The sequence below is a fragment of the Myxine glutinosa genome, chromosome 4 (assembly GCF_964187855.1).
Source record: "Myxine glutinosa chromosome 4, kmMyxGlut1.1, whole genome shotgun sequence".
Lineage (NCBI taxonomy): Eukaryota > Metazoa > Chordata > Myxini > Myxiniformes > Myxinidae > Myxine > Myxine glutinosa.
Genome location: NC_136264.1, coordinates 162,268,884 through 162,296,754, shown reverse-complemented (window position 1 = coordinate 162,296,754; position 27,871 = coordinate 162,268,884). Strand labels below are relative to the sequence as shown.

The 27,871-nt window shown below is 44.5% G+C and overlaps 1 protein-coding gene across 5 annotated transcripts in view; it reads left to right on the top strand.

Moving 5' to 3' along the window:
- LOC137425463 (ligand of Numb protein X 2) overlaps nucleotides 1-27,871 on the top strand; it is a 93,925-nt gene that overhangs the window by 17,048 nt on the left and 49,006 nt on the right. For all 5 annotated transcript variants that reach the window (XM_078776688.1, XM_078776690.1, XM_068113934.2 and 2 more), the window contains exon 3: nucleotides 4,523-4,850. In XM_078776688.1, coding sequence (XP_078632814.1) covers nucleotides 4,523-4,850 — 328 coding nt within the window. The remainder of the gene's footprint in view (nucleotides 1-4,522; nucleotides 4,851-27,871) is intronic.

Below are 27,871 nucleotides of genomic sequence, written 5' to 3'. Positions count from 1 at the left end.
TTTTGAGGTCAAAAGGTCGAAGGTCACCTCAAGGTCAAATTTCATAAAAATTCATCTGGAAATCATCACTTTTCATCTGATTGACTTGTTAATTAAACAGCAATTACAAAGTGCATCACTGACTTGGGAGATCAAGTATTTTTGGGGTCAAAGGTCAACTCGAGGTCAATTTTAATCCCATTGACCCGAGCTTTGATTAAGATCGTCAATTTTAATCTTAATGAAATGGACAATTTGATGCATCCATGGCAACCTTTTTATTTTGGGTCGGGGTGGATTTTACAAGTAGCATGTTCTTTCTGCATGACGTCTTCTTGTTTTCTGATTTATTTATTTTTTCTTAAAAATCCACAGGCTTATCCTTTTATTGCAATACTTCTTAAATTGTTGGTACATGCAGTGGATAAATTCTTAGTTTGGTTGCTATTTTGTTTTGTATTCTTTGCTCATTGTCATTCGTAACCTTCGCCTGTACAATTGTACATTATATAACTTCTACTTCCAGGCATATCCTGTCAAAAAATTTAATGTAACGTGTTGTTTTTGCATACTTACTCTCTGGTGATGATATAATCCATTTTTTTCCCCCAAGACACATACTTCATTCCCAAGACGCATAGATGAGCATACAATTAGTGTAAAACTGACATGTAAGCTCCAAATGACTACAAGTGGTTGGGTTGAGTGGCATGTAATGAAGTTTGAAATTAATGGATTGCTGAACACTATCCACATTGGCAAAGAGACGTGCTTTGTCTGACAATGGCAGCCTTGGACAGTTTTATGACTAGCAGTTTGTACAAAGTATCGATAGGATTTTACAAAGCTTCTTGCAAGAACGTGACAACCAGACATCATAGTTGTGTCCGAAGTATCCAAACTATTATGGCAAAGGCCTGTATTGAAGACCTGAAAAGGATGGTAATGTGTTGATGTGGGTGGAAATGTTGGCAATTTGTGCTTAACATTTAAACATTACAATCACTATAGCATAGTGCATTGCTATCATGGGAGTGACGATCGATTGATAGCACGGGTTGCCAAAGAACGGGAAGGTATATCCTCTGCCATTGAAATGTCAAGCCACATCCCACCGACTTGTTCTACTTTTGTTGTGTGCAGGTTTAGGAAGCAAAGAGAAATGATTAGAAGGCAAAAAATAAATGATCAAAATAGAATATACAGTCACGTGAAAAAGTAAGTACACCCCATGTAAAGTTTTGACTTTTTCAACATATTTCAACATGCAGCTATTTGATCTTCATATCAACAATATTGACAGATAAAGGTGATATAATATAACAAATATCATGAAACATTTACATTTTGTAGTCCATTGTATAATTTAAATAGAAAAAAATGCAAATTTCGCATGTGGAAAAAGTAAGTACACCCCTACATTTATCACGACTTCAAATACCTAAAATTAGAATCAGGTGCACCAGCTCAGGTGCAAATGCTTAGAACATCGTTAGAGAGGATCTTGGAGGAACCTGTCTTATTTAAACCGCAGACATTTCGTTTGGTTTGCTCTTTGTTGTTGTAGTGTGCGGCGTCACCATGCCGAGATCAAAAGAGCTCTCTGAGGCCTTCAGAAAGAAGGTTATAGAAGCCTACGAGTCTGGGAAGGGATTTAAAAAGATCTCCAAACAATTTGAAATCAATCATTTGACTGTCTGGAAGATCGTCTACAAGTGGAGAAGATTCCAAACAACTGCCAACTTGTTCAGGCCAGGCTGCCCCAGCAAGTTCAGCCCAAGAGCAGACCGCAAGATGCCGAAAGAAGTCTCTACGAACCCCAGAATGTCATCACGGGACCGACAGGTAGCTCTTGCCACTGTTGATGTCAAAGTGCACGAGTCTACCATTAGAAAGAGGCTGCACAAATTTGATCTACATGGGAGGTGTGCCAGGAGGAAACTTTTGCTGTCCAGAAAGAACATCAGGGCAAGACTAAAGTTTGCCAATGAACACCTAGGCAAAGACCAACACTTCTGGAACATTGTGCTCTGGACAGATGAGTCAAAGGTAGAGCTATTTGGCCACAGCACCAGAAGACATGTTTGGCGAAAACCAAAGACAGCATTTGACCACAAGAACCTGATACCAACTGTAAAGCATGGTGGTGGAAATATTATGGTTTGGGGCAGCTTTGCTGCATCAGAGGGTGCTTGAGGATAATGTGAGGCCATCTGTCAGAGAGTTGAAGCTCAACCGAAGGTGGACCTTGCAACATGACAATGACCCTAAACATACCAGTAAATCCACCACGGAATGGCCGAAAAGACAGAAATGGAGGGTTCTGGAATGGCCAAGTCAAAGCCCGGATCTAAATCCCATCGAGATGTTGTGGGTGGATTTGAAACGAGCTGTGCATGCAAGAAACCCCTCAAACATCGCACAGCTGAAAGAATTCTGCATGGAGGAGTGGGCAAAAATTTCTCCCAGTCGATGTCAGAGACAGGTAGACAGTTATAAGAAACGCCTACTTGAGGTTGTTTCTGCCAAAGGGGGCAATACCACCTATTAGAGCCAAGGGTGTGCTTACTTTTTCACGTGACTGTATACAGGGAAGGATATATGCATGAGCATAAATAGATAAATAAGAGAACAATAAATATTCACTGCAGCAACAAAACTGCAAAAATGTAGAGAAAGTTTCAAGTTTACAAATTCTCCTTCCCCCTCCCCACCTCTATCGTCCCCAAAGAAGGAACAGCTCTCTCAAAAGGGAACTATGACGCCAACATTTGGAGGGATTGATGAGACGAGTCAAAAGATGGCCTGCCAATCCTAGCACTATCTCTTGCACTTGAAAATGCCAACTTATGAGCTTTAACCACAATGCACCAAAGTTGAGCAACAGAATCTGGCTTGAATAGCAGTCATGAAAAATATTATTACGTTCTCAAATCTTATTATCTATATAATAATACCGTAAGGACTCGACTTTGTTATCCCGTTTACGCCGCACCCAGTGACCCGATGCCCATGGCACTAATGGATTTGCGATCTACGAACCGCGCTCTTTGTTTATCACGTACAGCCAGACTCGAAAAATCTGAATTAGTCGACTTTGGGGCCCAAAAGCATCCGATTAACTGCCGATACGACGCCATCTTACGACGCCATCGTATTGGCGTCTGCTGGGTGAAGGCGATGCGAGCCGTCTGCTGATTGGACAGTCGAGTGGTGTCATTAAATAATGGGCCGTGCTTACTGCTTACTGATATTGATCTGAAACTTGCAAATGGGCATGTATTGCAAAGCAATTTTCCTTCTTATATTGTCCAAGTCTAAAATACACACCCACACACACACATAAATCAGCTGATCGTCAAATCTGCATTCCCTACAACCAGTGATTACAGGTTTAAAAAATGATTTTTTGACGTATTGACTCAACGATGTAAATAGGAAAGCATTAATTAAATTATTTCCTTCTTATTCTGTAAAAGCGGCCTCGACGGTATAGTGTGCGATTGCCCAAAGCAGGTTCTTATTTTGACAATCGTTAGTCGTACAATAAATACTTACGGAATATTAAATGAAAAAAAATGTTTCTTTCTTGAATATTTTAAAGCATTTTGTTTTTCATTCCACATGGTGTGTTTCTTCCCTCCCTCTGTGGACAACCAAGTGCCGGCTTCCGGTGGTAGTATAATCCTCTGTAGCAGTGTCGGGTTTTATGAGCCAATGATTATGGTGCGGCGCATGTCGAGTCACAGCAGGATTTTATGAAACGCCATTTGAAGTTGTGAAAAAGGTCAGAGTACCTGCTAACATGTCCAGCTACAGCAGGGCGGCGCAGGTCAGTTATAGTTAATCAACGGATCGATGAGAATGTCCTTTACTGTACGTACTGTACTTTACCACATCGGTTAGAAACGCTGCCGCAGGAGATCTCCGATGGTCTTTACTTTAGCTTCTGTTTTGGATTCGGTTCCCGCCTCCTGATACCTCGCAGGTGTGACGTCGCATCAGAGGACGTTAAGCCAGCTGTCTCATCTGATTGGACAGTCGAAGGCGACAGCAAGCCGTCCACTGAGTGGACAATCCAGAGCATGCATTTGTGCCGGTGTCGGCGATCGTTGTGCATATACGCACTGGACAGGGGAAGGCGACAGCAAGCCGTCCACTGAGTGGACAATCCCAGAGTGGTGCTATGCCGATTCCTATTACGAATCCATTCATTTTTCAAAAGTATATCGTAGCGTTGTCATTTAAGTAGATTGCAATAAATACGTTGTTCATATACGCACTCTTCATTCTCATCTTTCTTCCTAACTCTTACTCGGACAAGCAAATCCCCTATGCCATCCATAATGGTACACTCTATCCATACACCACATCCTCCCTTCCGTGGATGTTCCACGGGTTTCGGCTAGTTATTATTATTATTATTATTATTATTATTTGGGGAACAGAATGATTGTTGTTTGACATGTTTCTTAGATAATGTTGATTGGTTGAATTCACAAATGCTGAAAATATCAATCACAACCTTGTCTCTTTTACGTAGATGATTCGCAGAATGGGTTTGTCACGTTTCCAGAGAGATATGGTGGAGGAAGAAGAAGTGGAGGAAGAAGAAGAGCGAGTGGTTATTTGCAAAATGCTGGAGAAGAGGCAGCATTAGAGAATGACCCTGATCATTCGGTTGCGGAAGAGGAGGAAAACGAGGAATCGAGTCGAGGTTGTTGTCCTCTTGATAGGCTGCCACTGAAGCTGTCTGATTGCTCTTCCTCTAGCTTCCTGGTTCGCCGCTTGCTGGACAAATTGCTTGTTGCATGCCCTATCTGCTGTCAAGAAATTCAACGAGCAGAGCTGGAGGGTCATATCAGTCACCGGTATGTTTCTGGGCAAACGGATGTGTTAACAAAGAATTAATTATGTCTTCATAACATTTGGAGCTTGAAGTCTTTTCAAGGCCATAGCTATAAGAATATACTCCTGTTCTTAATACCTCAGTGGAACTGCATCAACTGAGAGCATCAACAACAATACTTAATGTATTGATCCTGTGGCTTGATTATTAGTCCCCTACCAGTGTACACCGGAGGGGACTATAGGTTTGCACGCCGTCCCTCCGTCCGTCAGTCCGTCAGTCTGTCACGCAAAGAACAGTTTTCCGGACTTTTTTTCTAAACTCTTAATGCTAATGATTTCAAACTTGGTACATGGTTTCCTCATGGTAAGTTACAGATCGAGTTCGAACTTCACGACGTTTCGATCATTTTTGACAAAGTTATGGCACTTTGAACTTTGGTAATTCTGATAATTCTGATGATCCTGAACTCAGTGCCATTTTAAGTTTTAATTTCCTTTAAAAAAGATTTTCTCTGCAATAATTGGACCGATTGAGATAAAATTTTCACCGTAGGGGGCACTCGGTCTGTAGAATATTTTAATGGTAATTATGACGTTACAGGTCACGTTGTTTGGCCACCATATTGTTTTTCGTGAAAACACGAAAACCCCTTTTTATCTGCAACGGCTGAACAGATCGAGGCCAAACTTTGCAGGCAGAATCGCATACCCATGACGAACAAAAAAGTCGGCGAGCATGACGTCATGCATCACATGGTTTCAGAGTTATGACGTTTTTAAGCATGAACCTTTAAAACCGAGCTCCTCCGTCATTTTTGATCCAATCGAGGGGAAACTTCACAGATCTGTTCAGCATGTCAGAGTACTAAAATGTCCTTTTGAAATTTGCGATAGGTCACGTGGTTTGGCAGATACCGTTAATTAAACGAAAATATTTTTTAAATGGATATCTCTTGAATCGCTCGTACCTCAGACCGTGAAAAAAACCAAAAAAAAAAACCGTGAGTTGGTAATTATATAATTCACACAGTGCAATACGTGCAGGCCGCTCCACGGAGCGACCTTGCGGGCTTATCAACGAGGCGTGGCATGACACACATGTGTCTCAGCATACCTCAGATCAAGTTTGAAAACCAGCATCAACCGTGCATAAATTTGCATATTCGATCATTTTTGACAAAGTTATGGCACTTTGAACTTTGGTAGGGGACATGTATTGCAGCGCAATACTCATAATGCTTGTTTATTTTGCTTCTCTATCCCTCCTGCATGTGTCTAAGATCACTTGACAATTTGTAGATAAAACCTGTATATATCAAATGAAGGACTGACATTGTAGGCTGACCCGATGGGCAAATCAAAATGCTTATGGGACTCAAATTTGAACATCATATTTTAACATCTTCATTTATCCTCAAATCATCGCATGTACAATTATAAACTGCACTCGGTAGAGAGCATACCTCTGCCAGGCCGAACAGTTTACGTTGTGTATCCCACTGATAGGCCGGATCTGGATCCGAATGCGGATCTTCACCAAATTGGAATTGCTTCGTCCTTGTCGCACACACTTTTTTTGCAAAACACTTTTTGATGTTATAACATACTGTTGTAGGAGCTAGTTCGATGAACAGTGAGTTGACAGCTTGAAGAGCAGCAGGCTATACAAAGTGCTCTACATTAATAGGAAGCGGGGTTTGCAGGATAGCCTGTAGAGGTATGCGCACTCACCTCTGAGCTGTCTAGCCTGGGTTTGAATCTCAACCCAGCTATGAACTGTCACCCTCATGTTTCACAGGTAGTGTGAGGCAGTTCCTCGGATCGACGTTGAACTGGGCGTCCCATCTGCTAGCATTATTGGTGGATGTTGATTATTCTACAGTGTCCTTTCACGAAGAGTAGGCGAGTTATCGCCGGCACCCTGAATAAATTACAAATACTCCCTCTGACTAATTGCTGGGAAGGCAATGGCAAGCCACCGAGTACAACCCTTGCTCAGTCCTGTTCTGGATAGTTTTCCAACCCCAGTTCAATTCTTGCTAAGTGGCTTGGTCTTCTTCGAGGTTCCTTGACACTGGGTTACACTGCTTGCTATCTCAGAGTGTGATTGTTGTCTGGGCAGAAACTCCTACACTTTAAACAAATTGACCAGGTGTTTTGCATGCTTCATGTGAATGGTCTTTGAATACAAAGGGCTCCCAACGACGACGGCAAGAGACTATGTTGACAGGAATACGACTAACCTCGATGACCTTTTCTTGTACATATATTTCCCTTCTAGTGCTGTCTGCTTTCCTCTAGGTTTATACAAAATAATGTGCAATGTTTAGAGTTCCGTGACTGAGATATGATAGTCTAATACACATAAACGTTGTGTATGTGTATTTTAATTTTAATTGTGCGCGCATGCCTTCGCCAACGGTCCTCCTTCCACTTGAGTCTGCCAAATCTCAGGCCCACCCCCCCCCCCCTTTCACTCGGGTCCACCAAATCTTAGCGACCCCCTCCCCCCTTCCACTCAGTTTAGCCAAATCTCAGGCTCCCCTTCCACTCTGTTCTGCCAAATCTCAGGCCCCCTCCCTGTAAGCGCGAGTGTGTCTTCCTTGATGGGTTAGAGCCGGCAAAACCCATCAATCAGCAGACACCTTCCCCTCCCCCCACCAAAGCCGTGTGTGTGTGTGTGTGTGTGTGTGTGTGTGTGTGTGTGTGTGTGTGTGTGTGTGTGTGTGTGTGTGTGTGTGTGTGTGTGTGTGTGTGTGTGTGTGTGTGTGTGTGTGTGTGTGTGTGTGTGTGTGTGTGTGTGTGTGTGTCCTCCATAACTCTAAAACCATGAAACATAGTGGCCCAAAACTTTTCATGGCCCAAAACTAAGGGAACTCAAAGGGAGTGCATGAATGAAAACTGGGTGTTCGGGTAAATTTAAGTGCCACTTTTGATTATAATGAACCGGCTTATTAAATTAAAACGTAAACGGGCTTTATCCTTGCTCAGCCTGCTATCCATTGCAGGGAGAGGAGTCTTAAGCTTTGTTTCGGCCTGTTCAAAAACGCCTTGCCTTGGAACAGGCCGCAACGATTTCTGCATGATTAAGTGCTCAAAATTAATTTTTTCCACTTTGCTCGCTCACATCATCGAATGTCTCGTCTTCATACCTATGAATCACTGTAGACATCGCTTTTGTAGGTTTTCAAATTAGGAGCTTGGAGCGATTTTATGCATTATATGATGCAATTTCCCACGATGGCCTCTCATGGACTAATTGAGACGTACAATGTAAATTTGTCTTCTGATTTGAGGTTTGGAACTGTTGGACTAAATAACCTGTGAAATTTGAAAATTTAAAGAAACCAGCGATTCTTATAACTAAGTGTATTTATGGAAGCAAGACTGTCATCCCTCATCCTGCACTGGCATCTTACTTCATACCTACATAGGATAAGGTATCACTCCAATGGAACCTGTGATACTTGTGAATAATATTTGAAGTCTTTAGTTTAAAAAAAAAAACTCCTTTTGATGGCGTTTTGTATGTATGTACAGTGCATTCAGAAAGTATTCAGACCCCTTCACTTTTTTCACATTTTGTTATGTTGCAGCCTTATGCTGAAATCGTTTAAATTCATTTTTTCCCTCATCAATCTACACTCAATACCCCATAATGACAAAGAGAAAACAGGATTTTAAAAAGTTTTGCAAATTGATTAAAAAAAAAAAACTGAAATATCACATTCACATAAGTATTCATACCCTTTGCTAGGACACTTGAAATTTCCCTCAGGTGCCTCCCATTTCTCTTGATCATCTTTGAGATGTTTCTACACCTTGATTGGAGTCCACCTGTGGTAAATTCAATTGATTGGACATGATTTGGAAAGGCACACACCTGTCTATATAAGGTCTCACAGCTGACGATGCATATCAGAGCAAAAACCAAGCCATGAGGTCGAAGGAACTGCCTGCAGAGCTCAAAGACAGGATTGTGTCGAGGCACAGATCTGGGGAAGCCTACAATAAAATTCTCTGCTGCATTGAAGGTTCCCAAGAGCACAGTGGCCTCCATAATTCTTAAATGGAAGAAGGTTGGAACAACCAGGACTCTTCCTAGAGCTGGCTGCCCGGCTAAACTGAGCAATTGGGGGAGAAGGGCCTTGGTAAGAGAGGTGACCAAGAACCCGATGGTCACACTGGCTGAGCTCCAGAGATCCTGTGTGGAGATGGGAGAAACTTCCAGAAAGACAACCATCACTGCAACACTCCACCGACCTGGGCTTTATGGCAGAGTAGCCAGACGGAAGCCTCTCCTCAGTGAAAGACACATGAAAGCCCGCCTGGAGTTTGCAAAAAAGCACCTACAGGACTCTCAGACTGTGAGAAACAAGATTCTGTGGTCTGATGAAACCAAGATTGAACTGTTTGGCCTCAATTCTAAGCGTCATGTCTGGAGGAAACCAGGCACTGCTCATCACCTGCCAAATACCATCCCACCGGTGAAGCATGGTGGTGGCAGCATCATGCTGTGGGGGTGTTTTTCAGCAGCAGGGACTGGGGGACTGGTCAGGGTTGAGGGAGCAATGAATGGAGCAAAGTACAGAGATATCCTTTATGAAAACCTGAAACGGAGCACTCAGGACCTCAGACTGGGCCGAAGGTTCACCTTCCAACAGGACAATGACCCTAAGCACACAGCCAAGACAACGCAGGAGTGGCTTAGGGACAACTCTGTGAAGGTCCTTGAGTGGCCCAGCCAGAGCCCTGACGAACCCAATCGAACATCTATGGAGAGACCTGAAAATGGCTGTCCACCGACAGTCCCCATCCAACCTGACAGAACTTGAGAGGATCTGTAAGAAGAATGGCAGAAAATCCCCAAATCCAGGTGTGCAAAGCTTGTCGCGTCATACCCAAGAAGACTTGAGGCTGTACTCGCTGCCAAAGGTGCTTCAACTAAGTACTGAGTTAAGGGTCTGAATACTTCTGTCAATGTGATATTTCAGTTATTTCTTTTTAATAAATTTGCAAAACTTTCTAAAATCCTGTTTTCTCTTTGTCATTATGGGGTATTGAGTGTAGATTGATGAGGGAAAAAATGAATTTAAACGATTTCAGCATAAGGCTGCAACATAACAAAATGTGAAAAAAGTGAAGGGGTCTGAATACTTTCTGAATGCACTGTATGTATGTGTACATATGTATACTTCAGGGAGATTTAAAAAAAATTTTTATTCAATAACCCCAAATAATTCCCATACACAAAAAGCTATATTTGCTAGGAACCTAATATTTTGAGTAAATGTAGCCTCACATTACATCAGTATAATCAATGAGTTTCTTGGGCACCTTACAGAAGATGAAATCAACTAAGGCTGGTTTCAGCAAGATGGTGCCATGATCGTGAACAAACTTAAGCTAGTCTTTGGTGACCGTGTAGTGTCCAAGTCATTATGGCCACCTCGATCCCAGATCTTGCATCGCCAGATTTCTTTTTGTGGGGATATTTGAAGGATGAATTTGTCTCTCGGGGGCAGATCGCAACACAAAACGCTGGTTGTTAGGAATCAAAAGTGGATTTTATTTGAATTATTTATTTTTCCTAAACGTGGTTAAAACGCTTTATTCACCGTCAGTGACGAGGGAGTGGTGGGGTGGGAGTCTGTAGGGAGGTGGGAGTAGGAGGAGGAAGAGGGAGGAGAAGAGGGTGGTGAGGAGGAGGAGGAGGAGGAGCAGGAGGAAGAGGAAGAGGAGGAGGGTGAAGAGTGGGAGGATAAGGGAGGGAAGGGGTGGATGTGGTGGGAGTCCACAGATGTGTGGAGTGGAAGAAGATGGGGGTGGGAGGAGAAAGGGATGGAGTAGGACTTTGGAAGAAGAGGGAGGGGAATGAGTAGGGTCAGAGGAGGCAGGGGAATGGGAGGCATGAGGGAGGGGAAGTAGTTGGGTGGGTGGAAGGAGCAGCAGGAGAGTGGTGGAAGGTTGGAGGGGGAAGGATTGGATGAGGGACGGGCAACGCCAGGTACCTTTGCTACTTAAAAAAGAATAAATCGCATCTTTTTCCATGTTAAGTATCTTTTCTTTTTTTTCTACAGTCTTATTTGTTGTAGATTTCCCAACTTTGCATATTTCTGCACCATGACTTTCCTATTGCACATCTGAATGCGTGCACACAGACAGTCGAACATACAGCAACAAGTGAATCGAGAAATCCTACATAGTTGGACATGACCTGCTGTAAATTTTCACAGTTAACTGAGCCGTGTCTATGCGTCTGAAAGAGAAGTCCGTTAATAAAAATGCTAGGGTTGGGTGACACAAATGGTTTCATTCATGCAGAGCAAAGACGTTGGCACTGTTTGGCATCATTTTTTGCCTTCCTGTGCTTTTCTCACATCATTCATCGAACAGCGATGAACTTGATGCCCCACTAGCTGTAAACGCTTAAACCCAGTCTGATAGATTGTTCAGTTGAAACATTTCAGTATTCTTGAATTTGACAATTTTGCTCTATGTGGAAGCTCAGAATTGTGCAAAATATCCCCATCCATGTTTGGCATTGATGTCCACCCAATTGTCACCGAGCTGGGGGTTTGTTTATTTATTTATTTATTTATTTATTTCTCACGGCAAGTGTCACGTATTTGGTGATAAGTGAACAATGCAGGGAGGGGAGAAGAATATTGTACAATGACATTCCCCAGCAGCTACAACGAGCAAGTGGAGACTCAGGTGTGCAGTACCATCGCTACAGTAAAACCTTCCTCGTCATAACGTGACCTGCATATTGACATGCGGAACTTTACTCGATCCAATTTATTTCACTTGCAAAGGCCTAGAGGCTGAATGTAATTTTATTTGTTGTACCATCCTGTTGACGGCCATGTTATTTTCAGAGCATCATTGCTGCTGAAAGTCATTCGGCAGAGAATACACTGGGTGGTTTGCCATTGCTCTTCCCGGCAGTGGTGAGGGTTGGAATTGGAATTTGGCCTGGGTACTGACACGATGGTATACTCTTTAAAAAGTTATCGTGAGATGGTCGTCAATGTCCACCAGCAACTGCTGTCAGATGAGATGCCCGGTCTGACATCCTCGCACCATTGCCATATTCAAAATGGTGTCTGGTATAAGTATTGTGAAAGGAAAATTACAAAGCATGGTGGAAGGGGGGAAAAAGTCTCTGAATTCAGTGTTATGCCTTATCCAAGAAAAAGAAGAGGTTTAAATGAGAAGTACGGTACGAAGATTTCAACCTGCAACCGGAAAGACCTAAACCTGTACCTATTCATAGTCACTTTCGTCAAACATTAACCTATGTCCTGGCACTCTTTATGTCGGATGACACCTTGGCCAAATAGTTACCTGTTTTGAAATTTGGGCAAGGCACAGGCACACAATGACCTACTCTTTTTGAAAGACACCGTGGGATATTTGCTTTCTCCAAGCACTTGTTAGTATTCTTCTCGGAAAGCGGTCAATTGCTGCTATTCCCTGCTGTATAGCCAGGGAATGGCGTTTGTATTGCTATTTGCAATGTCCATGGAAGACAAAGGAGAAGGCTTTAAGAAACGTCCTGCTGGGATGTCTAATATCCTGACCAAAGGTGTTTTGTAGTCATGTGTCGGACGGTTGACGTCATGTCAATGGACGAATGGAGATCTCGTCTGCTGGGGACAGGCGTGTGGAGACATGAAAATACGAAGCAAGGTTGTTGCCAGATCAGGTGCGTCCTTGAACAAAATACGACCATGGTAATTGCATCAGTAGAAACAAATAGCCTGGGTTCAATTTGAATGGATGGAATATGTTGACGATATCTAGTGTTTGTTTGGTCACCATTTGCTCTAGAAGTTTTCCTTGCAAATCCATCGATTTTTCATGTACATTATGACGACAACACTTGAAGAGCTCATCCGGTACATGGAGCGATGGGGGAAAGGTGCGAAGCAATGGGTGAGCTGGGAGGAGGGAGGTGGAGATTGAATGGCTTGTACTAACGGAGCGCAGCGCAATGCAGCGTCGGAAAAAAGGAGGGGGGAATTATGAGGGAGAGTCGAGAAGGAAGGAGAGCTGAAGATCCAGACCAATGTAGGAGAGCCGTAGCAGATAGAAATCGCCTCCTTCATTGAGGCCTTGATAGAATACGTAAGGTGCTGCGAAAAGGCAACTGCCGAGCGGCATGTGGAGCGATTCTCTCTGATCATTAAAGGCAGCCTCTGATCGCAAAGATGGGTATGAAAGCTTTGCTTCTACTAACCTTGCCATGGCTTGCTCCAACCTCGTACTTCTTGAAACCGACAGGCCTCTATCTGGATCCATGGGACGTGTACCGGTATGCGTTTTTCTTGTTTCACTTCTTCGTCTAACCTGCCGCCTGATTGATTACTCGCCGTTGCTGCACTGCGTCGCTTTGCATTCTAAGTGGTGTTGTCTTCTGGCCTTGGATCCTCACGTTGTTTTTAAGCTTCAAAGTGATTCTGTTTTTACCTGGTCGTTGCGTTTCCATCCGAGTGGATGCTGGAGATGTGGGAGGGTTGGAGTGGGTTTATTTAGAAGGGGGGAGCATAGTTTTAGAAATGCCTTTTTTTTCTTCATTTCAACATGCGTATCTTACTGAAGGACAACAAAGGTACAATCATAAAGCGAGACGAAATGCATACAAATATGAAATGGAGACACGTGACTTGGGAGAAATGGTTGACAAGGTCTTCGAAGCAATAAAACAGCTTCTTCTTTTCTGGTGCAAACAGTAATTTGTGGCATCTATCTTTCTCGAATGATTTCAACGATATTCAAATATTCATCTGACTTGGCTCCAGGAATCAAACCTCATTTTACTCTCGATATTAATCTTGCGCCTTCAATATTGTGGTGTGTGATTCATGGGTTTTAATATATGTAATGGGAAATCGGGTCGGCCTGTTTGGCGTTTCCATCCATGGTTCTCCTGATTCTGGGATCCCAAATTCAAATCCTATATACTATGTTTGTACATTGTCTAATAATGTCCTTGAGGTTCATGTTTAATTTGTTTGACGGCTCATGTCCTTGCCCTACATATGATTTATTGCACAGGCTCCTCCATGAGAATGAAATGCTCCTACAGGAAGGATGCAAGTGACTGGTTGAGAAGAGCGATGGAAATGAATGTAGAAGGAAGTAGAGGACGGGGAAGACCGAGAAAGACTTGGCTAAAGGTGGTGGAAGAATAAATGCGGGCAAGGGGGTTAACAAGGAGAGATGCAGAAAATAGGGCAAAATGGAGAAGATTGTCATGGGGACCGCAAGGCTAACCCCCGCTCTAGCAGGGAACATGGCCTTAAAATGCCTGTTGTTGTTGTTGCTCCTCCATGAGTTTGACGTCGATGTTCAAAAAGCACCAAAAAATATTTTTGAATGTCATCTTGATTCATGTGCAGCTTGCCTTAGCAATTTGGTTTTGGGTTATCTTGGTAACAGGGTAGATATGTGCAGACACGTTAATAATGTTGCAGCATTATGGAGGTGCAGTGTTGCTGGCCCCAGAAACGTGACTACAGAAATGACATTTGTAGACAAAGGTGACCATCTGGGTGGAATGCTAATGAAGGGCAGGCAAGGCCGCCGATCATATGATACTACAGCATGTGACTTCCGAGAAAAAAAAATTGGTTTTACTTTTGACGAGTCTTATTACACCATCTAGTTTTCCTGCCCATTGGGAACCTTAGCGTCACCATTTGAGCATCTGAGCAGTTCCGCTCGTTGGTGCTGCCTTCATTTTAAAATCGAAACATGTGAATGGGTTCGGTGTGATTTTTGCTTTTATTTTATAAATTCCCTTGTATAAAAATGTCGGATGTGCTCGGCTCATTTTCCTCGTCCTTTGTTTACATTCGATGGGTAATTTAGTGAAATATAATTATTGTTTTTGTCTCTGAGCCACGCAGAATGGAAATTTGCAAAAATGCGGAAACAAAATGATAACAATCTTCATTGTTACAATAAAAAGGCATTGCTATAAGTACAATGTTTTTCATCGCTTTGAGCCTTTGTTGTATTGAGGAATGTTACCCTTGTCTACTTGCCGTTGCCTTCTCTTTTGCTGTTAATCATATATTGTCAATTAAAACTTGAATTGTGGGACAACTGCTATCCATTGATGTATGATCATCCAATTCCTTCAGCTTATCGATGGATGAAGTGAGTTGTGTAACCTGATATACAGTGCTGTGCAAAAGTTGGGTTATTTTCACTTCTGTGGTGCTGTTTCCCATTAAACATGTGTGGGAAGTTAGAAGTGTGCAATGTAACACAACACACACCCACAACAGGCATTTTAAGGCCATTTCCCCTGCAAGAGCGGGGGTTAGCCTCTTCATGAAGTGTGCAATGCAAGTTGATAATAATTCAAATTTCTGTGAAGATCAATATAATGTCACAGTTACCTTTAAGTATATTGTTAGAGTCGGTGGGTCAGGCCAGTTGCCCAGGCCGAATCCGAGCAGTGTCAAGGCTGCCGAGGTGGCCAACTGAATCGGTCGTTCAGAGTCGGATCACAAGACTGTTTGCCACGATGCAGTACTCCAATGAAACCACCGTGCCAATTGAGCACCGCACCACACGCTCTTTGATCCGCACCGCGTGATTTTTGATCTATGATGGCGAACACCGCACGCTCTTTGATCGTTGCTGTGAGTCCGTTATACTAACAGCAATCAAGCAAAATCGCCAGACACTCCCTGTACCGCATTACAATGTACAATATAGAATATATGTAGTGAAACTAAAGAAAAGTGTGTGAATTCACTAAAATGTGATTCATTTAATGTGGACAAAGGAACCTTAAACCACCCCCCCCCCTCCTCCCTCCCCCCCCCCCCAATTTTTACATTAAGTTTTATGAGATAAATTTCTCCATTTAACATTGTTTCACAGAACGTCGTCTTTTCAACGACATAATTCGGGGACCAAGTGTATGTATTATAATGCTGTACTTCCTTTATATTTGCTTGGCTAATAACTTTACTACCCTCTTTATGGTTTGTCATTCTCCTTCGTGCCTATATACATTGTTTAACCTATTAATACAGTATGGTGTTATATGTCAGTTTCAATCGAATTCTAGTGTGTTCCGGTTTGACAACAGGGTCCAGGAACATAACACGTTCTCAAATGTGTGTGTGTGTGTGTGTGTGTGTGTGTGTGTGTGTGTGTGTGTGTGTGTGTGTGTGTGTGTGTGTGTGTGTGTGTGTGTGTGTGTGTGTGTGTGTTTAAAGTGCCTTCATAAAGTATTCACACCCCTGACCTTTTTCACATTTTGTTGTTACAGCTGGCATTTAAAATGAATTAAATTGAGATTTTTTTTTTGGTCACTATTCTTTCTACACATAATACCCCAAAATGTCAAAGTGCCATTAATTTTTTTTTTTTCTAGACTTTATTATTTTTATTTTTACCAAATAATTAAAAATGAAAAGCTGAAATGTCGGCTTGAGTCAATAGGTGTTCAAACCCTTTGCTATGATGCTCCAAATTGAGCTCATGTACATCCAATTTCCGTTGATAATCATCGAGATCTCTCGATAACTCGATTGGAGTACACCTTTGGCCATTTCAATTGATTGGACATGGTTTAGAAAGAAACACACCTTCATATAAAAGGTTCCACAGTTGTCAATGCATGTCAGAGCAGAAACTCTACCATGAAGTCGAAGGAACTCTCCGTAGAACTCCGAGATAGAATTTTGAGGAGGCATACAGTTACGTGAAAAAGTAAGTCCACCCCATGTAAAGTTTCGACTTTTTCAACATATTTCAACATTCAGCTATTTGATCTTCATTTCAACAATATTGTTAGATAAAGGTGATATAATATAACAAATATCATGAAACATTTACATTTTGTAGTCCATTGTATAATTTAAATAATCATAAATGCAAATTTCGCATGTGGAAAAAGTAAGTACACCCTTGGCTCTAATAGGTGGTATTGCCCCCTTTGGCAGAAACAACCTCAAGTAGGTGTTTCTTTTAACTGTCAATCAATCTCTGACATCGACTGGGAGAAATTTTGCCCACTCCACCATGCAGAATTCTTTCAGCTGTGCGATGTTTGAGGGGTTTCACATGCACAGCTCGTTTCAAATCCCCCCACAACATCTCGATGGGATTTAGATCCGCACTTTAACTTGTCCATTCCAGAACCCTCCATTTCTTTCTTTTCAGCCATTCCTTGGTGGATTTACTGGTACGTTTAGGGTCATTGTCATGTTGCAAGGTCCAACTTCGGTTGAGCTTAAACTTTACGACAGATGGCCTCACATTATCCTCAAGCACCCTCTGGTATAATGAAGAATTCAGAGTGGATTCTATGATGGTGAGCTGCCCAGGCCCTGATGCAGCAAAGCTGCCCCAAACCATAATATTTCCACCACCATGCTTTACAGTTGGTATCAGGTTCTTGTGGTCAAATGTTGTCTTTGGTTTTTGCCAAACATGTCTTCTGGTACTGTGGCCAAATAGCTCTACCTTTGACTCATCTGTCCAGAGCACATTGTTCCAGAAGTGCTGGTCTTTGCCTGGGTGTCCATTGGCAAACTTTAGTCTTGCCCTGATGTTCTTTCTGGACAGCAAAGGTTTCCTCCTGGCACACCTCCCATGTAGATCAAATTTGTGCAGCCTCTTTCTAATGGTAGACTCGTGCACTTTGACATCAATAGTGGCAAGAGCTACCTGTAGGTCCCGTGATGACATTCTGCGGTTCTTTGAGATTTCTTTCAGCATCTTGTGGTCTGCTCTCGGGCTGAACTTGCTGGGGCGGCCTGGCCTGAACAAGTTGGCCGTTGTTTGGAATCTTCTCCACTTGTAGATGATCTTCCGGACAGTCGAATTATTGATTTCAAATTGCTTGGAGATCTTTTTAAATCCCTTCCCAGACTCATAGGCATCTATAACCTTCTTTCTGAAGGCCTCAGAGAGCTCTTTTGATCTAGGCATGGTGACGCCGCACACTTCAACAACAAAGAGCAAACCAAACGAAATGTCTGAGGTTTAAATAAGACAGGTTCCTCCAAGATCCTCTCTAACGATGTTCTAATCATTTGCACCTGAGCTGGTGCACCTAATTCTAATTTTAGGTATTTGAAGTAGTGATAAATGTAGGGGTGTACTTACTTTTTCCACATGCGAAATTTGCATTTATGTTTATTTAAATTATATACAATGGACTACAAAATGTAAATGTTTCATGATATTTGTTATATTATATCACCTTTATCTATCCATATTGTTGAAATGAAGATCAAATAGCTGTATGTTGAAATGTGTTGAAAAAGCCAAAACTTTACATGGGGTGTAATTACTTTTTCACGTGACTGTAGATCTGGGGAAGGGCATAAACAATTTCTAATGTTGAAATTTCCCAAGAGCACAGTGAGCTCCATCATTAGAAAATGGAAAGAATATGGAACGACCCAAACTCTTCCTCGTTGGCTGTCCGACCAAACTGAGCAACTGGGCAAGAAGGACCTTGGTCGTGGAGGTGACAAAGAACCCAATGACCACTGACAGAACTACAAAGAAAGGACAACAGTCTCCGCAGCACTTCACAAATATAGGCTTTATGGGAGAGTGGTCAGATGGAAGCCACTCCTGAGTAAAAGGCACATGACAGAACACCTGGAGTTTGCAAAAGGGCATATAAAAGACTGAGAGCATGTGAGGCAAAATATTCTGTGGTCTGATGAGATGAAAATTTTACTCTTTGGCCTGAGTGCAAAGCACTACGTCTGGTAGAAACTGAGTACAGCTCATCACACATCTAACACCATCTCTACCATGAAGCATGGTGGTGGCAGCATCATGCTATCGGGATGCTTTTCAGCAGGGAGACTTGTAAGGATAGAGTGAACAATGAATGGAGTGAAATATAGGCAAATCCTTGATGAGAACCTGCTTCAGAGTGCAAAAGATTTTCAATAAGTTGTATGCTGTGATATTGGATGCAGTCCAGGGGCAGATAAAAAATGGTGACACCATTCAACTTTCTCCATGGGTTGATTATGCCTGTGTTTACATGATACACATGTGATAAGAGGTGTCAAGTTCATCTTTTAATCGCGCATTAAATGTGTGTTTCCCAATGGTGCAGTTCATCTTTTGAGAGTTCTTTCAATGCGCGCTTCCCAATTGGTCCGTCAGAAGGTACAGTAATCAAGCGTTGCATTATGTTACGTAATCAAATGTTGTATTACGCAGATTATTTTAAAAAATAGTGTTACATAATTTTTGGTCAGCCCGATTTTGGGGTTAAACAAGCTATTACCGTGTGATGAATCAGCTAGTTCTGAAATAACTATGGCGAAGGGTGACATGGATGGGGGGGGGGGGGGGGGGCTCTAGCTCATCTTTTTAATAGTGCATTGTATGTGTGTTTCCCAATCATGCTGTTCATCTTTTAGTAATGCTTTAAATGTGTATTTCCCAATCAGCCCGTTAATAGATTTTGTCGCAGGTTGTCATTTGACGACCGTATGATCATTCTTGTTTTGACTAAAGAACGGCTGGGCAAGTTGGCTCACCAATTTGCCACTTTGGCCCATTAGTCATCACAAATCTGCTGAACTGTTGAGCCAGGGCAGAACGCAAGGAACTCTAGAAACTTCCAAAAACGTAGGAAATGCCGTTTCCGATCAATTTTTCAAAATTTTAGTGCAGATCCGGATTCGAATCTGTATCTGAGAACCTTTTAAAGCAATTTTTTTTTTTTTTTTTGTATACAAGATCGAGGCTCGTGAAAGAGCTAACATTAATCACACAAAAAGTAAAACCGACACACAAAACACAAAAAATAAGGGGAGCGGCAGACAAGATGAGGAGAGAGGAAGAGAGGAGAGGGGGAAGGACACAAACACAACATTTGAGAGCAGGGACAACGGGAGAAATGTGGGGGGGGAGAGGGCTTTGGGGGAGGTGGGAGAGGTATAAAACATATGAACATCGCAAGGACTTCCAGGAAAGAAGTTGGAATTAAAGAAGAAAAAAAAAGTGTATCTGGGGTGAATTAGCGGGGGTAGAAAACATCAAGGTTTTGGATGGGGGAAGATAAGAGATGGTGGTGAACAGCTGTTTTAAAGACCTGGAGAGAGGAGTGGGATTGAAGGGAGTGGGGGAGTTTGTTCCAGAGGTGGGAGAAAAGGGGAATGAAAGAGTGAAGGTGAGCAGAGAGCCTAGATTTTGGCAGTTTAACCATAAGAGGGTTGCAGGCAGATCTTGTGCGCCCTGAAGGAATATTGGGGGGGACAGAGCACAGAGAGAGCTGGGGGAGCAAGGCCGGAGAGGAGTCGGTAGAAGACAGAAAGACCACCAACCTGCCTGCGGTGAGTGAGTGAAAGGCCCTCGGAGTTGACTTCATCGCAGGAGATTCCAATGATTCTGAAAGCTTTGGTTTCAACAGTGTGAAGCCGAGCTAGGTGTGAGGCAGGAGCACCAGCCCAGAGGGGGGAACAGTATTCCATTGAGCTGCGGATGAAAGCCTTGTATGTGGTGAGGAGCTCAGGTGTGCCAAGGAAGGACTTCGCACGACGGAGGATGCCCAGTCGGCGACTGGCTTTGGAGGCCAGCTTGGAAATGTGGTTTTCCCAAGAAAGATCATGGCAGATAGTGAGACCCAAAAGCTTGAGCGACAGAACTTCTTGGAGAGGATTGTTGAGAAAGTAGATGGGAGGGTTTTCCAGTCGGTTCTTTCGGAGAGACATTGTAAGAGTGTGTGATTTGTCAGGATTGAAAGACATGTTCCACTTGTTTGACCAGTCTGATTTTTTCCAGGTCTGCAGAGAGTGAGGAGGCTGCAGACTGCCGATCTGAGGGATTAGGAATGGAGCGGCAGACAGTGGAGTCATCAGCAAAGAGATAGAGAGGATTTTCCAGAGAGTCGGAGAGATCATTGATGAAGACCAGAAATAGCACAGGGCCCAGAACACTACCTTGGGGAACTCCAGCCAGAACAGGAAGGGGAGATGAGAGAAATCCATTCAGGGCCACACGTTGCCTTCGACCAGAGAGGAAGTCTGCAAGCCATGAGTGGAGATTTCCATGGATACCATAGGAGGAGAGTTTGGTGAGCAGAGCTGGGTGCCAGACCGTATCAAAGGCACGTGATATGTCAAGTGAGACAGCTCTGATTTCCTGTTTGGCATTGAGGACCTCCATCCATTGTTGAGACAGCAGAAGCAACATGTCCAGAGTGGAATGACCTGGTCTGAATCCAAATTGATGATCAGAGATCAAGCCATTGGAGAAGAGGAAGGATTTGATATCCGAAGCAATGATGGATTCCATGACTTTGCTGATAATTGGAAGCAGGCTGATTGGTCTGTAGTTGCAAGTATCTGTTTTTGCACCTTTTTGTGTAAAGCAGTAATGTTAGCTGATTTCCAAGATGCTGGCAGATGACCTTGAGCAAAAGAGAGGGTGAAAAGAACAGAGAGAGGGTGAGATAGAGCAGCAGAGCAGGATTTTAGGACCCGTGGGCTGATGCCGTCTGGTCCAGTTGCAGAATCAGAGTCGAGGTTTGACAGAAACTTCTCCACCTTGTTAGGAGAGAAGGACACAGAGTCCAGGAGCAGTTGGGTTCGACTGGGAAAGGTGGGAACAGACAGAGATGGGTTTGGGACACAAGATTTTGAGGCAAACACAGAGCTGAGGCATTCGGCTTTGTCACGTGCGTTGTCAACTGTGTAGCCATTTGAGGTAAGGGAGGGGATGGAGGGGGAACAAACACCAGAAACGGATTTGACCAGACGCCAACAGAATTTGGAGGAAGGAGAAAGGTTTGAGAGTTCAATCTTGAGTGTGGAGAGATAGTGCTTCCTGGCACTCCTGAGGCTAGACACACACTTGTTCTGAGCTTGGTGGAAGGAACTGAGATTGCCTTCAGTTGGATTTGCCTTCCAAGAGGCAAAGGCAAGTTGTTTCAGGGCAACTGCCTCACCACAAGATTCAGTGTACCATGGACGGGAGGAAGGGTAAGACAACTGAAGACGAGATGGGATAAATCTGTGCATGAGAGAGAGCAGTTTGCTTTGGAAGAATTCCCAGGAAGAATTTATGTCAGAGGCAGTCGAGATGGGAGACCAGTCCAGATGATTGATGGCTGCTTGCAGACCGTGCCAGTCAGCCTGAGTGAAATGCCAGACTCGTCGGCACTGAAGAGGCTCTCTGAGAATGGCCAGAGAGATGTCCACTTTAACAAGCACATGATCAGAAGAACCGATTGGAGCAGAAGAAGAGCAGCAGACATTTGCAGGGAAGTTAGTCATAACCAAGTCCAGAAGAGAAGATACTCCATTGACTGAGATCCGGGTTGGGAAATTGACAGATTGTGTCAGTCCCAATGAGTCGCAGAAGTCCTTTGCTGAGGTGCGATGGCTGGTGAGAGATGAACCCACACCCAGCCAGCTGGCATGATGACAGTTAAAGTCGTCACATATGAGGAAGAGAGAGTTTGGATGAGTTGATAGAAGTTGGTCCATGTTGTCCGACAGCGAAATATAAATGGAGTCATCACTGTTTGGAGGACGGTACAGAACACATATGAACAAAAGGTGGGAGCGGAGAGGAAGCCGTAGCCAGAGGTACTCCGGGGGGTGTGGGGTGGAGAGAGGGCAGTGCAAGGAGAGTGAGGAAGAGAGTTTTTGATAAAGATAGCCACCCCACCACCAGGACGAGGCTCAGGTCTATCATACCGGAGGAGGGAGTAACCAGGAAGAGATATTAAGGAATCAGAGACATCTTGAAGGAGGAATGCTTCTGTTAAGCAGATCAAGTCTGGATTGTCAGAAGCAACCTGGCATGATGACAGATCCCATTAATCGTACATTTTTCAAAATCCCATCACCCCAAAATCCCATTTCCCATCACCCCTCCCCTCTAAATCTACCCCCTTGCCCATCCCCTCCAAATCATCCCCATCACCCATCTCTTTCAAATCTTCCCCCTTGCCCCTCCCCTCCAAATCTTCCCAATCGCCCATTCCTTTCAAATCTCCCCCCACACCCCTCCGCTCCGAGACTCTCCCTCGCTCCTCCCCTCCTAGACTCCCCTCTCACCCCTCCCCCTCAAAGCATCCTCCCCGCTTCTTCCCCCTTCCAACTTTCACCTTCATCTCCCTCAACCTTCTGCCTCGCTCTTCCCCCTCGTCAAATAACACCTCACTGCGCCTCTCACAATCACCATCAAACCTTTTGTCTGCCCCATTCTTCCCTTTCTCCAAGCTATTCTGTAATCTCCGACACACCTTCAACAGCTCTCCCTACCTCTTCCTCCTCTTCCACATCTTACCCTACCGCTCCCCCCCCCCTGTTCTGTATCCGATGCTCCCCCTTCCTCTTCCTTAACAGTATGGACCTCAAACATCCGGGGCCTTCGCTCAAACTTGTCTGATCTCTCCATACAGGTTGCTTCTGACAAACCAGACGTGATCTGCTTAACAGAAACTTTCCTCCTTCATGATGTCTTTGATTCCTTGGTATCTCTCCCAGGTTACTCACTCCTCCGGTATGATAGACCTGAGCCTCGTCCTGGAGGTGCGGTTGCTATCTTTATAAAAAACTCTCTTCCTCACTCGCCCTGCACTGCCCTCTCTCCACCTCACCCCCAGGAATACCTTTGGCTACGGCTTCCCCTTTGCTCCCACCTTTTGTTCATATATGTATTGTACCGTCCACCAAACAGTGATGACTCCATCTACATCTCGCTGTCTGAGAATATGGACCAACTTCTATCTACCCATCCCAACTCTCTCTTCCTCATATGTGGTGATTTCAACTGTCACCATGCCAGTTGGCTGGGTGTGGGTACCACTCTCACCAGCCATGGCTCTTCAGCAAAGGACTTCTGTGACTCACTGGGACTGACACAATCTGTCAATTTCCCGCCCCGGATTTCAGTCAACGGAGCATCTTCTCTTCTGGACTTGGTTATGACTAACTTCCCTGAAAATGTCTGCTGCTCTTCTTCTGCTCCAATCGGCTCTTCTGATCATGTGCTTGTTAAAGTGGACATCTCTCTGACGATTCTCAGAGAGCCTCCTCAGCGTCGACGAGTCTGGCATTTCACTCAGGCCAACTGGCACGGTCTTCAAGCAGCCATCAATCATCTGGACTGGTCTTTCATCTCTACTGCCTCTGACATTAATTCTTCCTGGGAATTCTTCCAAAGCAAACTGCTCTCTCTCATGCACAGATTTATCCCATCTCGTCTTCTGTTGTCTTACCCTTCATCCCGTCAATGGTACACGGAATCTTGTGGTGAGGCTATTGCCCAGAAACAACTTTCTTTCGTCTCCTGGAAAGCAAATCCAACGGAAGGAAATCTCATTTCCTTTCACAAAGCCCGAAACAAGTGTGTGTCCACCCTCAGGAGAGCCAGGAAACAATATCTCTCCGTTCTCAGGACCGAACTCTCTTATCTGTCTCCCTCTTCCAAATCCTGGTGGCGTCTAGTCAAATCTGTTTCTGGTGTTTGTTCCCCCTCCATCCCCTCCCTCACCTCAAATGGCCACACGGCTGACTCCGCGCGTGAAAAAGCTGAATGCCTCAACTCTGTGTTTGCCTCTAAATCTTCTGTCCCAAACCCATCCCTCTCTGTACCCACCGTACCCAGTCGTACCCAGCTGCTCCTGGACTCTGTGCCCTTTCCTCCTGACAAGGTGGAAAAGTTTCTGTCAACCCTCGACTCGGATTCTGCAACTAGACCTGACGGCATCAGCCCACGGGTCCTAAAACCCTGTTCTTCCGCTCTTTCACTCCCTCTCTCTGTTCTCTTCACCCTCTCTTTTGCTCAAGGTCATCTTCCATCTGCTTGGAAATCTGCCAACATCACCGCTTTGCACAAAAAAGGTGCAAAAACAGATCCCAGCAACTACAGACCAATCAGCCTTCTCCCAATTATCAGCAAAGTCATGGAATCCATCATTGCTTCAGATATGAAATCTTTCCTCTTCTCCAATGGCTTGATCTCTGATCATCAATTTGGTTTCAGACCTGGACACTCTACTCTGGACATGCTGCTTCTGCTTTCTCAACAATGGATGGAGGTCCTCAATGCCAAACAGGAAATTAGAGCAGTCTCCCTTGACATATCACGTGCCTTCGATACGGTCTGGCACCCCGCTCTGCTCACCAAACTCTCCTCTTTTGGTATCAATGGAAATCTCCACGCATGGCTGGCGGACTTCCTCTCTAGTCGTAGTCAACATGTGGCCCTGAATGGGTTTCTCTCATCTCCTCTTCCTGTTCAGGCTGGAGTTCCACAAGGCAGTGTTCTGGGCCCTGTGCTTTTTCTGGTCTTCATCAATGATCTCTCTGACTCTCTTGAAAATCCTCTGTATCTCTTTGCTGATGACTCTACTCTCTGTCGCTCCATTCTTCATCCCTCAGATCGGCAGTCTGCTGCCTCCTCACTCTCTGCAGACCTGGACAAAATCACAGACTGGGCAAACAAGTGGAACATGTCTTTCAATCCTGACAAATCTCACACTCTAACGATGTCTCTCCGAAAAGACCGACTGGACAACCCTCCCATCCACTTTCTGAATAATCCTCTCCAAGAAGTTCTGTCACTCAAGCTTTTGGGTCTCACTATCTGCCATGATCTTTCCTGGGAAAACCACATTTCAAATCTGGCCTCCAAAGCCAGTCGCCGACTGGGCATCCTCCGTCGTGCGAAGTCCTTCCTTGGCACACCTGAGCTCCTCACCACATACAAGGCTTTCATCCGCAGCTCAATGGAATACTGCTCTCCCCTCTGGGCTGGTGCTCCTGCCTCACACCTAGCTCGTCTTCACGCTGTTGAAACCAAAGCATTCAGAATCATTGGAATCTCCCGCGATGAAGCTAACTCCAAGGGCCTCTCACTCACTCACCGCAGGCAGGTTGGTGGTCTTTCCATCTTCTACCGACTCCTCTCTGGCCTTGCCCCCCCAGCTCTCTCTGGGCTCTGTCCCGCAAATATTCCTACAGGTCGTACAAGATCTGCCTGCAACCCTCTTATGGTCAAACTGCCAAAATCAAGACTCTCTGCTCACTTTCACTCCTTCATTCCTCTCTTCTCCCGCCTCTGGAACAAACTCCCTCACTCTCTTCAATCCCACTCCACCCTCCAGGTCTTTAAAACTGCTGTTCACCACCATCTCTTATCTTCCCCCATCCAAAACCTTGATCTTTTCTACCCCCGCTAATTTCACCCCAATTCCACTTTTTTGAAATACCAACTTCTGTCCTGGAAGTCCTTGGTGTCCTTGTGTTTTATACTTCTCCCTCCACTCCCCCCCCCCCCTTCCCACGCCTCCTCCCCCCAAGCCCTCTCCCTTCCACACATCTCCCTGCTCTCAAATGTTGTGTTTGTGTGCTTCCCCTTCTCTCCCCATCTTGTTTTCCGCTCCCTCTTTTTGTGTGTTTTGTTTGTCTGGTTGATTTGTTTGTGAAGTAAATGTTAGCTCTTTCACGAGCCTCGATTCAGTATACAAAAAACAAACAAAAAAAAAACCTGAATGGAGAGATCAATCAGGTTTGAGCGAAGGCCCCGGATGTTTGAGGTCCATACCGTTAATGAGGAGAGAGGGGGAGCATCGGGTGCAGGACAGGGGAGGGGAGGGGTAGGGTCAGCTGAAGGATAAGCAGGGGAGGTAGGAAGAGCAGTTGATAATGTGGCAGAGATTACAGAAGAGTTACAAGAAAGGGAAGGATGAGGAGGGCAAAAGATCGGATAGGATATTGTTACGGTTTTTAGAACCTTCACTCGTAAATTTTAGTAAATGTTTCCCTTATAAATGATCCCCTGTAAATATCCCCATCAATTGGCTTTATTAAAGATCGCACCCTTGTTAGTCCATGTTCAACACGTAGACAACCATAGGACCTCTCTGTAGTTATTTCATTATTATGTGTTTCAGTTAAGGATCTGTTCCCAATAGTTGAATCTGTGTTGCATTAATCAAATAAGATAGGCACCTTTCAATTTTCCCAGTCATCTCTCCCGCTCGTCAAAGTGCAGTAACAGTAGGATAGCATTCGCTGCCGTTGCCTTGGGCTGTTTGCTGGCACCAAGCCGCCATTACGCACGTGGTCTCAAGCCGAGGAAAAAGGGGGCGGAACCACAAGAACAAGGTGTGGCACGTGAACTCATCAGAGGTGGAGCCAGCGAGCCCTTGCTGGCCAACCAGCGCCGAGGTGAGCCGACCGGAAGGCGTGTCATCGGAGCCGGCGGCTTGATACAAGAACGGACAATAAAAGCGGCTGCGAGGGACTGCTTCAACAGATGAGGTGAGAAGGAGATCAGATGAGGTGAGAAGGAGTTCGGGTCGATAAGCTGGAGCGGAGCTGAGAGTGCGCCACGGACTGCTTTTGGTACGAGCTGCGCCACAAACTGCTGATGGTAACGGACTGCGCAGGGGACCGTTGATGATACAAACCTTGTTCGAGAGAGAGAGCGAGAGCGTTGGCACGAGCCACATATTACGTAAGCCGTATCCCAGTTTCCCCGATATATGCAACGTCCGCTCACGGTCCACGATACGCACTCGCTGCCTGCCAGGGTTTCCCGCCACGACACGAGTCCACTCCTGGAGCCGGACCTCAACGCCCTACCGTCTGCCTGGACCCTTCTCTTCCTTCAAGCCATTCCTTCCTGCCATTCCCTGTCGTGTAAGTCTGTTTGTTTGTCCGGGGTTATAATATAAGACTGTCTTAAGGCTGCCCTGTGTACCTTCTTCTTCTCCTCCTTGTAAATGCCCTTCTTTCGTTTCCTCTTCATTTCATGTACATAATTAATAAATATCTGGTATTCCTTTACTTTGGTTTCTTCTTCCCCCGATCGCTTTAGTCCTTTCCCGATTGAGTACCTGTGGCGCGATTTGGCCAACCGCTATAGTCGGGTTTAGTCTTTTGTTATCGGCCCGAGTCGCAGCTCGCTTCGCTCGGCGCATCCAATCACGCTGCGGCCCGGGTGGGAGTATCTCCTCGCTTACCGGAAGGCGCTGGTAATTAGGTCATAGTAATAATTGGCCTACTAC